Source organism: Dendropsophus ebraccatus, chromosome 5 (assembly GCF_027789765.1).
Source record: "Dendropsophus ebraccatus isolate aDenEbr1 chromosome 5, aDenEbr1.pat, whole genome shotgun sequence".
Taxonomy (NCBI): Eukaryota; Metazoa; Chordata; class Amphibia; order Anura; family Hylidae; genus Dendropsophus; species Dendropsophus ebraccatus.
This window is the reverse complement of record NC_091458.1, coordinates 47,060,886-47,075,129: the sequence shown is the minus strand read 5'-3', so window position 1 is coordinate 47,075,129 and position 14,244 is coordinate 47,060,886. Positions and strand designations below refer to the sequence as shown.

General features: G+C 45.2%; 1 protein-coding gene across 1 annotated transcript in view; it reads left to right on the top strand.

Annotated features, from left to right (window-relative positions):
- Positions 1-935: 935 nt before the first annotated feature.
- The window catches only part of LOC138794148 (inactive dipeptidyl peptidase 10-like), a 65,612-nt gene continuing 52,303 nt past the window's right edge, over positions 936-14,244 (top strand). The window contains exon 1 of the mRNA XM_069972915.1: positions 936-968. Coding sequence (XP_069829016.1) covers positions 936-968 — 33 coding nt within the window. The remainder of the gene's footprint in view (positions 969-14,244) is intronic.

Below are 14,244 nucleotides of genomic sequence, written 5' to 3'. Positions count from 1 at the left end.
TCCGAGAAGGCTTGGTGGGACAGTCTTTCAGGTAGTGCCCCGACTTTCCGCAGTAAAGACAGAGAGAATGCTCCATACGGAATTTTCCTCGGGCGGAGGCACTTCCCAGGATCATAGGTTCGTCAGAAATCGTAGGAGGGGGAAGCGAATCTGTCACCTTGGAGAACGGTTTAGGAAGCTGACTGACCCTCGACTGTACTGTGGTCACCCCCATTTTTTCTCGCTTTCTTTCCCTGAGTCTCCGGTCAATACTAATAGCCAACGTCATATATGCGCTGAGGGAATCAGGAGTGGGATGACTGACCATGGCATCCTTGATGGAATCCGTGAGACCCTGTCGGAACAGGGTCTTCAGAGGGGAATCCTGCCATCCAGTCAGGGTGCACCATTGGCGGAACTCCGAGCAGTACTCTTCCGCAGTGCGACGGCCCTGCTGAATGGACAATAGGTGGGAATCCGCTACTGCAACACGGTTTGGGTCATCGTAGATCTGACCCAGGGAGGAAAAGAACGTTTCTACCGAATTCCACTCTGGAGCTTCAGGGGAAAGGGCTAAGGCCCAGTCCTGAGGGGGACCTTGAAGGAGGGAGACAATTAGTGCAACCCTTTCAGCATCTGAAATAAAAGGGTTAAAACGAAAATACAAATAACAAGACTCCCGAAAGGTACGTAACTTGTCAGCACTTCCACTAAATCTATCGGGCAGTATCATTTTGGTTTTATGCTTAACTACCTGGACAGGTGCTGATTCCTGGTTCTGTGTCACCGGGCGGGATGAAGTAGCCTGAGACAGATTGTCCACACGATTAGACAATTGGGCTACTAATCCAGCCACACCTTTGAGCTGAGTAGTCAACTCGTCTAGACGGTCAGTGACCGAAGTATCGGTACTCATGCTGATCCGCCGGGAGTGACGTCGGTTAGGACCTGCGATAATGTCACGGAAGGACAGGAAGGCACAAGGACAGGTGAGCCCTGAAGCTGGCACCCGCCCCACTGGTTCTACCTACTTGCCCCAGATGCTCTAGATGGCAAACGGACAACTGGACGGCAGTCCCTGTACTTACTAAGGTGCAACACGAAACAAACAAGACAGACACACACAATAAGAGAGAGGTCAGAATTCCGGGTCAATAACAGTCGAGCGGCGAGGTACAAACACAAGTCCAAAGGGTAGTCAGAAATACAAGCCAGAGGGTCAGGTAACGGGAATAGCAAGGTCAGGAAAGATTGCGAGGTCAAGAAAACACTAGGGATACTAGGCTCTATCGCAGGCAAGGACTGAGACACAGGGGAAGGAACTTATACAGCCCGGAGTCTCAGCCCCCTAACACCATTGGAGCTGAGACTCCAGGCTAACACAGAGCGATGTATATGACTGGAGCCTACTGCTGTCAGTCACCATCCCTAACGCCGCTCAGCTGGGAAAGAATGAGCCCCAGCCGCGGCTAGTAGTGGGCGTTCCCAGCAGGCTGACTGCCAGGGACGCTGCCGACGCGCCCCTAGCAACCAGCCCTGCACTAAGGACCAGGGACGCCGGCGGCTCTGCAGAGCCAGGAGCCGAGCGCGCGGCCCGGACCCTGACAGATACAGTCCCCATGCTAGCCTCACCGAGGTGTACTAGCCCGACATGGCTAGCATGCAGGGAGGGGGAGGGAGAGGGGGCCATCTATAAGGGGGTATAAGTAAGGGCAGGCATCTATAAGGGAGGGGGAGAGGGAGCCATCTATAAGAGGGTATAAGTAAGGGCAGGCATCTATAAGGGAGGGGGGAGATGGGGCCATCTATAAAGGGTATAAGTAAGGGGGCCATCTATAAGGGGGGGGAGAGGGCCAGCTATAAGGGGGGGAGGGGGCCATCTATAAGGGGGTATAAGTAAGGGGGGCATCTATAAGGGGGTATAAGTAAGGGGGGAGAGGGCCTATAAGGAGGCTACATAGAGGGGGCATATACTATAAGGGGGATCACATAGTGTCAGCTTACCCACTAAATGAGGGCATAAAGGGGCCAATACAGATGTGCAGTTTGTAGAGAGACGAGGATGGTGCCTAATGGAGTGAGGACCCTAATATGTCTATCTGGCAGATTCTGTGGATTCGTGGCTCGGAGAAGTTCTCCTAACGGCCCAGGACAGATGGAGAAGAAAATGAAAACGACTCTCATCAAAGAAGACGCCCCCTGTAAGTCACCTGATATAACTGCACTATAATGTATATGGTGTACAGAGCCTGTGTAGGGCTGGGTCAGCCTCTATATGACTGGATGAGGTGATAGTGATCTGTGTACAGTGGATTATTCAGTAGCAGCGGTGGGATTAGTCAGTATGTGGTGGTATTAGTCAGTAGCAGCGGTGGTGTTAGTCAGTATGTGGTGGTATTAGTCAGTAGCAGCGGTGGTGTTAGTCAGTATGTGGTGGTAATATTTGTTACTTTTATCTGGTACTGTGTTTTATTGGTCTCAGTATGGATTTGGTCAGTAACAATATGGTGGTGATGGTAGTGGGTGTGGTTTAGCGGTAATATTTCCTTCCTATATTATGGTAATATTGGTCTCAGTGTACGGGATTTGGTCAATAACAGTATGGCGGTAATATGTATGGTGGTAAAATTTTCTCTTCCTATAGGCTGGTGTTATTGGTAATATCTGTCTTGGAGTGTATGTATATATATATATATATATATATATATATATACCAATAGCATCACTTGGTCGTGAAAGGAGGGGGGGGCCAAGTTGACCTCTCGTGACAACGGTGTTGTGCCCGCTCACCTCCACACCTCCTTAGTAGTCAGAGAGCGTGGTGAACAAGTTAGCTGGGGGTCGGGGGCCGTACTGGAGGACCTTGTGGGCCGGACGTTCCCCACCCCTGCTCGAAGACAAGTCTCAGCTGGTGGCAGACAGGAGAAACATGTGCCTAAGTGTGTGCATTTTCATTTTATTTATTCATTCATTTCATTCATCTGGGAGCGATACAGAAACATAAATGTCTATGATTAGAATACTCATTTAAAGGCTTTGGACACCAGTGAATACATTTTTAATTATGCTTTATACTATTCTAAGCTGACTTAGATAAAAGGTCACATTTGATCTGATCATAAATCGCCTTAGAATATTGTTCATGAGAAGAGAAGAGGCCTGTTGGTATAGACCAAGGCTCCTATTAGTTATACAGTATGTTGTAGGGTTTTGTTTATCTCCCCTCTCCCCACCTTTCTTGTGTTTTTTTCATGAGCAATGTAGAGAGCAAGACTTGTCAGGTCAGCGCTTGCTCGCTCCAAGTTCCCCCTCCCGCTGCCGGCACCTGTAATAGTGAGCGAGGAGGAGCGGTTAAGGGGGGGGGGCTGTCCGGGCAGCCTTTTGGAGAAAGCGGCGGTCTGCTGCCGCCACTCCTACTACACGGAGCGACAGCAGCAGATCATTAACGGGCTGAGCTTTGGCGTTTCAGCCTGTTGAAAGACAATAATTAGCCGACATGGTGCATGTCGGCTGATCGTTGTCTTCTATTACACAAAGCCATTATCGGCTGTAACGGTCGGAATTGGCTGAATACAGATTATAATTGCTTTGTGTAATAGGGCCTTTACTTTTGGTAAGCCAGGCTATGAACCTGGGAGACATCTTTATCAGTCGCACAACCTCCTGTGTAAACAGGGGTTCGTGTACAGACGATGAAGAGACACTGACAGCACAGACATGTATATATCTGTGTTGTCAATTCCTAGCATCTTCAGGCACTCACCTCCTCTGGAATGATTGACAGCCAGAGAAGATGGGGCCTGAAGATACAGATAGCAGTCGGTTGGCTGGCAAGTATAGACTGCTAGTGATCTGGAAACTAACAGTGCGGATATATACATATCTGTGCCGTCAGTTTTTGCTGGGCTGCATGAACGGACCCTCAATTTGTTGTGCTGTGTAAAGGCACCGCAAACTAGCCAGATCTCACTGATCGGTGTTTGTTTGCAGCTCTCGCGGTCGACATATCTTCGCGTCTTACGGGAACCTTAGTGGGAAGAACTAGTATCTGTTAACCCCTTCATGATCAGGATAATTTTAATGTCAAGGACTACAGCCCATTCTTCAAACCTGACTAATATGAGCGCAACTCAAGTATACAATCCTTCGTCATTAGACTGTATCCATGTTTTCCAGGACTCCCTAGGGCTGCATCCAACTTCTTTAGCCAACGATAATCGAATGCCAAATAATCGTACTCGAGTATGTTCAAGATGTGCTCATCTCTAAATGTGACCTGTCTCACTTTAAGCGGTAATAGCTCTGCAATCCTTAAACTTATTCTAAGATCGATTCTAAGATTGTTTTTTGTGACATATTGTACTTTAGGTTAGTGGTAAATTTTGGCTGATATCGTTACGATTTGTTTTCTTTTCAGTCTGACACAGTGCTCTCTGCTGACATCTCTATCTGATACAGGAACTGTCCAGAGCAGGAGTGGTTTTCTATGGGATAAAATGGGGCTAAATTCAGAAACATTTAGTGGCCCCCTAAACAATGAATGGAGCAGTGGCCGCGCAAGCGTGGTCTGCACCATTTATTCTGCGGATGATTATGTTCCCGTCCTCAGGATCGATGGGAGTTTCAGTAGTCAGACTGCCACCAATCTGCTTGTTATCCCCTATATTGTAGATATAAAGCTGAGATAGGAATAGGAATAGGAATTGGGGGCGTAGAAAGTCAGGGAGTAGGCACAGCCTTCCCCTACACCCAATTTATCATGATTGACGCATGCGTAAACCATGCAAAATCTACACCTGCTCCATAACAGGTAGATTTTTGTGCAATCCCTGTGACAGACACAGGTCCCACCAGCTTTACTAATGCTGCGTTTACACGTAACGATTATCGTACGAATTTGCGCAATAACAATCGAATTTGAACGATAATCGTACGTGTAAACGCAGCGAACGATCATACGACGAACGATACATCGCGCATTTTGATCTTTCAACATGTTATCAAGTCTTCGTTTGTCGTTCGCAAAAAAATCGCAAATCGTTCCGTGTGAACAATCGTTCGCCGATTTAACCAATGTGTGAGATAGGCTTAAGCGTTCGCAAAAAGATCGCACAACGAATTTTCCGTACGATATATCGTACCGTCTAAACGCTGCTCGTTATGAAAAAATAATCGTTACTCCGACATCGCTAATCGTACGATCGGGCCAATTATCGTTACATGTAAACGCACCATTAGAGGCACCTGTTAGTAAATCTGGCTGTGTAAGTGGGGGCCAGGCTTTATTTAAGACTGTCGTATGAGTACTCTTGATAACTGCCTATATATATATATATATATATATATATATATATATATATATATATATACACATATATATATATATATATACACCAGCCAGACCACTGTTTTTAGAGCAGAGTGGTGGTCAGTAACCTAGACAACGAGCTGTCAACAATGGAAGGGAAAGAGCAGCGTATCAGGAGAAGGAGACAAGTTTGTTACATAAATGTAGTTGCAAAATTATTTAACTTGATGACCCCTACAAATATAATTATATAAGCTGAGATTAGGACACCCCTTTTAGGATTTGTGTAGAGGATGGTGGATTACTTCTTCTCAGATCTGTTGACAGCTTAGAGGATGCACACTAAAAGTCATTGAGGAAGGAAGGACTAAAATATACATTGGGATTGAAAGGGTTACTCTTTTACATAGATCAGAAACTGGCAGTCTGAATACCAAAGCCGCTGCTTTGCTGTAATTTACAATAATCATTTACAGTTTTTGAGGCTGCAGAGAAACGCTGCCTCAGCATTCCCTTCCTGCCTTGTTCATGTGTGAACACCACACGGTGCAGTTGACCGAAATTCTGTTGCTTTGCTCTCACATTGCTTATCTAACATTTTATCTTCTTGGATTTTACCACTCGCCTCCATTTCCATGTATACAATACATATATTTTTAACGCCGTCTATAAAAGATCCAAACGGCTTGGTTTAGTTTGATTAAAATAGTCCATGACTTTTATGGAAAATGTAAATTACACATTCTAATGAGATGTATCTAGCAGAGCTGAATGTCTGTGACTCCTGTGATTTATGTATTTGGTACTGACATTTTATATTGATCAAAATAGATGTTGTAAAATATATTAACTATTATTTTATATTCATATTCATGGAATCTCTACATATTTATTGTGAATATCTATATGAACAAACACAATTGGGATATTATATTTAGAGATGATAACATTTTCAGCAATAGCGAAGCTCTTGGTTATCTTTGCCATCCGCTCACCAGCCGGCTGCCTTTTAACTCACTGCTGCTCCATGCTGCTCCTCCTTGGATGCTGGGAAACGCTTGATCCAGTCCTGGGAAACATTTCCCAGGACTGGATCCAGCTTTTCCCAGCACCCGGGAGGAGCGACAGTCAGTTAAAAGGCAGCCAGCTGGTGAGCAAATGGCAAAGATAACCAAGAGCTTCACTTCATTATTATTGTAAATTTGCTCATCTCTAATTATATGTTATAATTAGGGATGGTCTGAACCGAGTTCGGTTTGGGTTCGTACGAACCCGAACTCTCGGTAATAATTCCTGCTGTCTGACCGCTCCGTGCAGCGGGCGGATCCAGCGGGAGGACCGCCTGGAAAACTGGGATACAGCCATAGCCATAGGCTGTATCCCAGTTTTCCAGGCGATCCTCCCGCTGTATCCGCCCGCTCCATGGAGCAGGCAGACAGCGGGAATCTGATGCTGAGCGTTCGGGTTCATACGAACCCGAACCTCGGAGGGTTCGGACCATCCCTAGTTATAATGCACATGTGCGCTCAACAAATCGTATTATATTACACTTGCTCTCACATTCCTTAACTAATATATATGTTAGATGAAGTCGCTCCCTTGAAGCGTTCCTTCCATTCCTCCTTCTATCACCAGTTCAGCTTCCACATCCTCCTTTTTTTCCTAACAGCGGCTTATTTCGCTGAGAGTCACTTTTTTTTTTTTTTGCTGTCTTTCTGATTAATTCCCTTGGTCAATAGAAGATTGGCTTTCTCCGGCTGCGTGAGACACACACTGAGTTGTGCTGAGGCATCCCCATTCACTGCACTGCTGAGGGAGTGAAGACATACTCCACTCCACTATAACTCCACAACAAAGAGGTTACCGCTTACGCTGCCACAATGATTGTCAGCACTCAACAGAATCTCGGGACAGAGCTGGTCAGTATATATGAAAATTTCCATTACTTATGCAGCGGGAGGCACTGGAGATGACTAATAGTGATAGTCTAACTGCAACATAGGGACAGATGTGTGGCTGATATTGCGAACTGCATGTCTGGTATCTTCACTTCTGCATGGGGTGCACCGTTTGTCTATACAAACAACTTCAGTGTACTGTATAAGCCTGAATGACTACCAGAATCCTCAGGTTGATATATGTACTGGTGATTTATTTATCCCTTGGGTGACTGTGGTCTTTGTTATTGATTATGCATCGTCTATAGAGTTTACCTTCTAGAACTAGGATGAGGGAACTCTATATCACATTAGACCGTACTTACCCTGTTATAACTGGGGCAAACACCTCCTATTTTACTGCAGCTTTTCATACCAGTGCTAATAAATATGCAGCATGGACTGTACGTATCTACATGTACACACCATGCACTCTCTCGGTTCCTCTTTTATAAACAACCTGTAAGTTAGCAGTATCCTGTTGCAGCATACTACTGTATAGCTACAATAATGTCTTTTTATCTATGGGTTCTTACAGCCAGATGGCAGGATGTCACAGAGATGTGTGAAATCTACCGGTGACTGTATATGCTGTGCTCAGTTTTCTTTCTGAAGATAGCAATTTGTGATGGCAGAGCTGCGTGTCATGCTTTCTGCACATTTCTTTTTTTTTTTCATAGCGTCTGGATAAAGGTGAATTTATCACTGAGTGCTTTTCTGCAATTGCAGTCATAGCCAGACGTTTGCTAAGCCGTAGAGAGATTAATCAGCATGAATCGCTGGGTTTACAGTATAAATGCTCCGCCGTAGCGTATGAGTATCTATTAGTGAGTTGTTTGTATTCTATCCAGTGTGCAGTGGTTTGTCAGGGGAGTGAACCTCAAGTAACCAATACTCACCCCCATACAGAATGTTGTTCATATGTGTAATGCCGTTATAAAATTATTAATACTTTTGCGCGCCATGTTACGTGTTGGTTTATTGGGAATTTTTGTTGTGCCCCACAAAATCTGTGCACCGACCTGGCATGTTGGTAAAGGGCTTTTATATCACTGCATGTGGTTGTGCCGTCATCTTCTGTTTGAGTAAAACGCAACAGGAATTAGGTACTTGGATGGCATGCTTCAAAAGACAGAGGTCTCAAACAGCAAGGGGCCAATGTCCTAGAAGCTATTGCCTGTGATGGTGCCACCATCTCCTATTTGAAGAAATGGCGCCAAGAATAATGTGTTCAGATGCCATGTTTTAGGAGATGGAGGTGTCAATCGGCAAGGTGCCAATGTCCTTAGAGCCTTGAGTTGATGCCATACTTTAGGAGACACAGGTGTCTCCTAAGTACAGTACAGAACCCATGAAGCTGTTATATAATAAGTATAGGTATGGGAGCAGTGAGAGGATTGAGAAGTAAAAGCTCAAAGTGGAGTAAAATGTGAGAGTCCTAGGGGGATGAGTCTAGATAGTGTTAAGGGTTGGTGGACACAGAATCAGGCTTCCTGGATCCTAGCAATTGTTCCTGTTACTCAGATTCCCTTAGGACTTGGATGGTGGATCAGGATAATTGGACCAATTAGTATTTATTTCGAAAATTCATAATGGCTGGTATTGAATGTCAGAAACAGAAGCAAATGGCAACTCACCATTCAGTGTCCGTGGCCAATGGAAGTTGTTTTCTTTCAGGGAGTACTAGTCTTGCACAACGGCAAGACAATGTGATAATAACTAAGAGGACCACAGACTAAAGGAAATACCTAACAACAGCAGGACCAGACAACTTCATAGGCCGAGCTCTGCAATGCCACAGTATAGCCAAAACGAAATGGTAAATATGTGACAGATTGTGTCATACCTAACATAGAGGGACTGTTGTGGTATGTAGCATGGATGGAGTATCTAATCAGTCTAAGTCAGTATGTATTCACGACTGGTTTCTTGATGGCCAGGTCAAAGGCAGCAGTGTCCAGCAACTTGGGTGCCTGTAAGGGAGTTGGAGGAACAAGGTACAGTTTGCAGTAATTTCATTGGAAGATGGTGAATATAGTGGAGTGTGGAACATAATGGACAAGGTAGGAGATTTGTTACCATGTAGGACACTGACCCTTCTCTTGAAGTCAACGCCCTCCAAAGACTTGGACTCAAACTATGCTGTGGATAGTCGGGTGTCTTAGGTAGTGTCAGGAAACATACAAAAAAGAGTCAAGTGGCTGGTGCCACCCCACAAAGAACGCATAGATGAGGAATGGCTTCCTTGAGACACCTAGCAGCATTAATTGTGAGGCCGGGCCGCACAAATTATCACTGTATCATTCATGAGGTCTTTTAAATACATTGTTATTCGCCGAACATCTCCTGTTTACACAGGATAATGATGCAGCCGATAATGATGATTTTTACGGCTGCACAAAAGACCTCTGCCACTTTTACAAGGGCTAATTGAGTATTCCTAGGGACGCTCATTGGTTATAATTCGCCGGGCCTTAACCTCTAAGCTTTTGTGCCTCTCTGTGAAGAAAAATATGTCCCCCAAAGACTTCTGTTCTATTACAAGAAGTGAAGAAGTGTGCCTCATTTCAACTGGGTATGACCATTATCAGTGTAACAAACCTCCACTCATTTTCAGGTAGATCTTGTTGATCAATCATGGAAAAATAAGATGATACATTTGGAAATAAATATTAAACTCACCTCTTTTAGGAACCACTGGAAGGTTTACAGACATGATTACCTTTGAGACATGGTCATTATGACATTTTCCAAATAGTTATACTGATTGACACTTTTTGTACATAACTTACTGCAAACGGTTAACTAGCTTTCCACACTCCACATACACTTTTAATAGCTGTCAGCAAATGTTTAGCTGACAGCTGCCTCTGTTCAGCTCAACCGAGTGCTCACATACTATATTCTCAATGGATAGAGGAGGGGTAAGCTGCTGCCAGGCTCCTTTGGCAGCAGCTTATCCCTCTGAGAACAGAAGTGCTTTACAGTTAAAATCCAAAATGCCCAAACAGCGGATTGGTGGGTTTGGATGGCTTTTGACCAATGTATGGAGACCGTTTCATTCTTATTAAGCTAAAACCAGTTAATAGCATCCCAATAAATGTCTACAGTCTGGGTTCTGGGAAGCTAAAAAGCAAAAAAATAACAATTAATTTTAAGATTTGACATCTAAAAGTTCAGTGTTTAAAAGAGTTACAAAAATGATAAATAAATGATGAAGAAAATCTTACTAAATTGGTTAGTGCTGATAAAGAAAAAGGTGGAGAGAACTAAAAAATTTGTGTCTGATCTTTTTGCTTCTGACCACTTGGGTGTCTTTTATTGGAATTCTTATAAGGCCCAAAACACTGTTGCTGGTCATATATACTCATGTGACCAGCTATGGATACATATAATAACCTAAGCATACCAAACATGAATAGGAAAGATCCATAATTTTCAATGATCCAATGTTCAATTCTTGGTTTCCTAAAGCTAAAGATCCCAGGCTTGGGGCAAGAGAAGTGGCCAAGCTCCCTGATCATTATGACAGATTACAGTTTTCTTAGTACTTTAAAATTCATTCCTGAGGAATGGCGTGGGATCTGGCGTCAGCAGATTTTACATAAGATGTATTCACCTTTCTCACTTGTTAACATATCTACAGAGGTGACATTGGGCTTCCTGGGGACTGGTGTAGTTATCTCCAATTAAGAGGACATTCTGATGATTATCGATTTACACTTATCCAGGTATACTTAAAGAGAATGTACCGTCAGAAAATGACCTATAATTTAGATCAAGTCTTTGGGGGAGATTTATAAAAGGGTGTAAATAAACACCTGGCGTAAACTGCCCACAGCAACCAATCACAGCTCAGCTTTCAGCTCTGGTAAAATGTAAGAGGAGCTGTGATTGGTTGCTTTGGGCAGTTTACACAAGGTGTATATTTACACCCTTTCATAAATATCCACCTTTATGTTTAACATATGTTTTAAGAATTTTTGATATTTTTTCTAATATTATTAAGAAATCCTGAAATGTGTAGGTTTTCCTTCTAGCTACTATGCCTAATAATAAAGCTGATACTTCCATCTCAGAAGCCGACCGTCACACTTGGCTTCCCAGCACCACTGGAGTGTACGGCCGGCCTCCCGCAAGCATACGGTCGGTTGCGAAGAGTGCGCAACGGCGTCCTTAACTATTGGCCGGGTTGCTAGGGGCATGGTGGCTCCTTTCTTTGCTGTTGCCACGGCTCAGGTGTGTCATCAGAGTTGTACTGACTGGCGGCCGGCACCACCAGTCAGCTTTTTTATATGGTGGCAGTTGGAGTCTCGGACCCAATCACAGCTTGGGGCTGAGACTCCAGTCTCCTTAAGTATTCTCCCCTGTGTGCCCTTCCTTGCCTGCAATAGAGCCTCAGTTCCTGTGTGTCCCTTGACCTAGCGTTCATTCTGATTGTGTTCCTGATTCTGGCTTTTGACTACTCGTTTGACTTACATTTTTGTACAGAGCTGACCAATAGTTGCCAACATTGCTTCCTGTCCACATATTATTGTGTTTGTCTGTCTTGTCTGCGTAACACCTGTGCAGGCTAGGGACTGTTGCCCAGTTATCAACTGCCATTTAAGGCAGTCGCGGTAGCAAGGCAGGGTCACCGGGGCAGGTGTCAGTGCTATGGCATCACTTGTCTCATGTCCTCCAGTCCCCAAGTCCTGACATTTCAGGCAAGGTGGCTGCTCCCATAAAGGTGATACATTCATTTTAATTAATTGAATTACTTCTATTTAAAAATAACAAGGGAGAGTTGAAAGGCCTCAAAATATATTAGCTGTTTGGCTGGTCCTACCAAAACAAAGAGTTCAGCTGCATTTTCACTATTGCGTGGGAGGCTAAAGTGTACAACAGCCATTTCTCTAATATACATTCAGTTTGCGTTTGGCACTGAAGGTTTCCGAGCATCGTTCTCCCCGCCATGCATAATTATACCTTATCAGAAAACCCTCCGATTATATTACATGTAACAGGGAGCAGAGAGAACAAACAATCGGAAACCTATTCCAATGCCAAGTTTAAAATGGATGTATATTAGAAAAATGACTATCATGCACAGTGCTAACAACACTAAATCATCATGTTCCCATGGAGAACAATGAGAACATTGATTTAAAATAAAGTCTATTTTCTTGTCTTGATACAGTACAGTTAAGGCATGAACTGGATTTTTCCATTACGTTGTCTTCTTTTTACAGTCATGATCTATTCTTGTCACAGTTATTTGACAATACACCACTGAGATCCATTGTATTGAATGGTATAGCCATTGGTGTGCACCCACTATATAGCAAAGCATTACACATTATGAGTGGAGGCAAAGGAACAGTAACAAATCAGGAGATACTGAGCACTTCATATGCTCTTTAAAGGGTACCTATCATTCAGTTTGCGCAGCAGGATATCTCGTCAAAACTCCGGCAGGTACACTGTGTTTTAAAAGACAACGGTCAACAACTGCCAGGAGCGCTGTAGACTTCGCTGTATTTGTATTACAATGCAGTCTATAACACTTCTGGCAGTTCTGTTGACTGCTGGCTTTAGAAGAGGACAGCATACCTGCCAGAGTTTTTATAAGGTATCCTGCCATGCAAGTGGAATGATAGGTACTCTTTAAGCCACAATATGTTTGATTTAGGCCAGACTGAGGAATCTAAACAATCTCAAGATTTTAAACTTTAACATGTATTTGCCTCTCAGAAAAACTTTTGACATGTCCTAGGGAGTCCTTCAGAGTGTTTAGAACCTGACTCATCATGACTCATTGAAAGCATCAAGGTCAGTTCAGCAGGTGAAGTAGTAATGAAACCTCTCTAAATATTGTCTTTAAAGTGAATGTACCATCAGGCACATTCTATATAAAAGGATCAGCCAAGGGGTGCCAGTAACACTATCCTTTTTTTTGAACCAGCTCCTGATTCCGACACACGGCGCCGGTCTATTCCCATTGATTTTAATAGAACCGCATCACAGAGGGGAGAGCGTTTCATCTTACTGGGGGCCAACGGGCCCGCCTCCAGTGCTTCATGGGAAAAAAAATGGCACCATTTATGCAAAAAAACTTTAAGCGATGTACCTGATGGTACAATCGCTTTAAAGTAATTTCTACAATATAGGTCATTAATTGTTGATGTGGATGGGCAGCCCCCACATGCTTTTACTTCAATGGTAGCTGAGCTGCAGTTACCCAATGCCAAAACTTTACAATGAACGGTGCGGGACATCTGTGCCCACTGTAGAGTGTGGGGCACCCGTAAGCAGTTAATGGACTGTCCTGTGGGAAAACCCTTTAAGGCTACAAACACACTTGCCGGATCCGCAGTGAGTTATCTTGCTGCGTATTTGCAGCGAGACTCGCTGCAGATCCCAGCCCTATTCTTTCAATGGCAGACAAAATCGCACCAGAGATGTACATCCCTGCTGCGATTTTGTCTGCAGCCCGCCCCATTAACCCCCCGGCCGCCGGAGATTATACATTACCGGGTCCCCGCTCCTGCTTGCTTCGGGGCAGGAGTGGGGACCCGGTAATGTATAGCCTGGCCGCCCCCCTGCTGCCCCGATCGCCCCCTCAGCAGCACTGATCGCCCCCCGCAGCCCCCGGCCGCACGATATCCCCCAGTCCCAGCCGCACGATCCCCCGCAGCCCCCGGCCGCACGATCCCCCACAGCTCTCGGCCACACGATCCCCCGCAGCCCCCAGCCACACGATCCCCCCCCACGCGATCGTGCAGGGGGCCGGGGGCTGCGGGGGATCATGCGGCCAGGGGCTGCGGGGGATCGTGCGGCCGGGGCTGCGGGGGATCGTGCGGCCGGGGGCTGCGGGGGATCGTGCGGCCGGGGGCTGGGGGATATGAGGCGGCCGGGCCTGGGGGATATCGTGTGGCCGGGGGCTGCGGGAGGGGCGATCAGTGCTGCTGAGGGGGCGATCCTGCCCCGAAGCAAGCAGGAGTGGGGACCCGGTAATGAATAACCTCCGGCGGCCGGGGG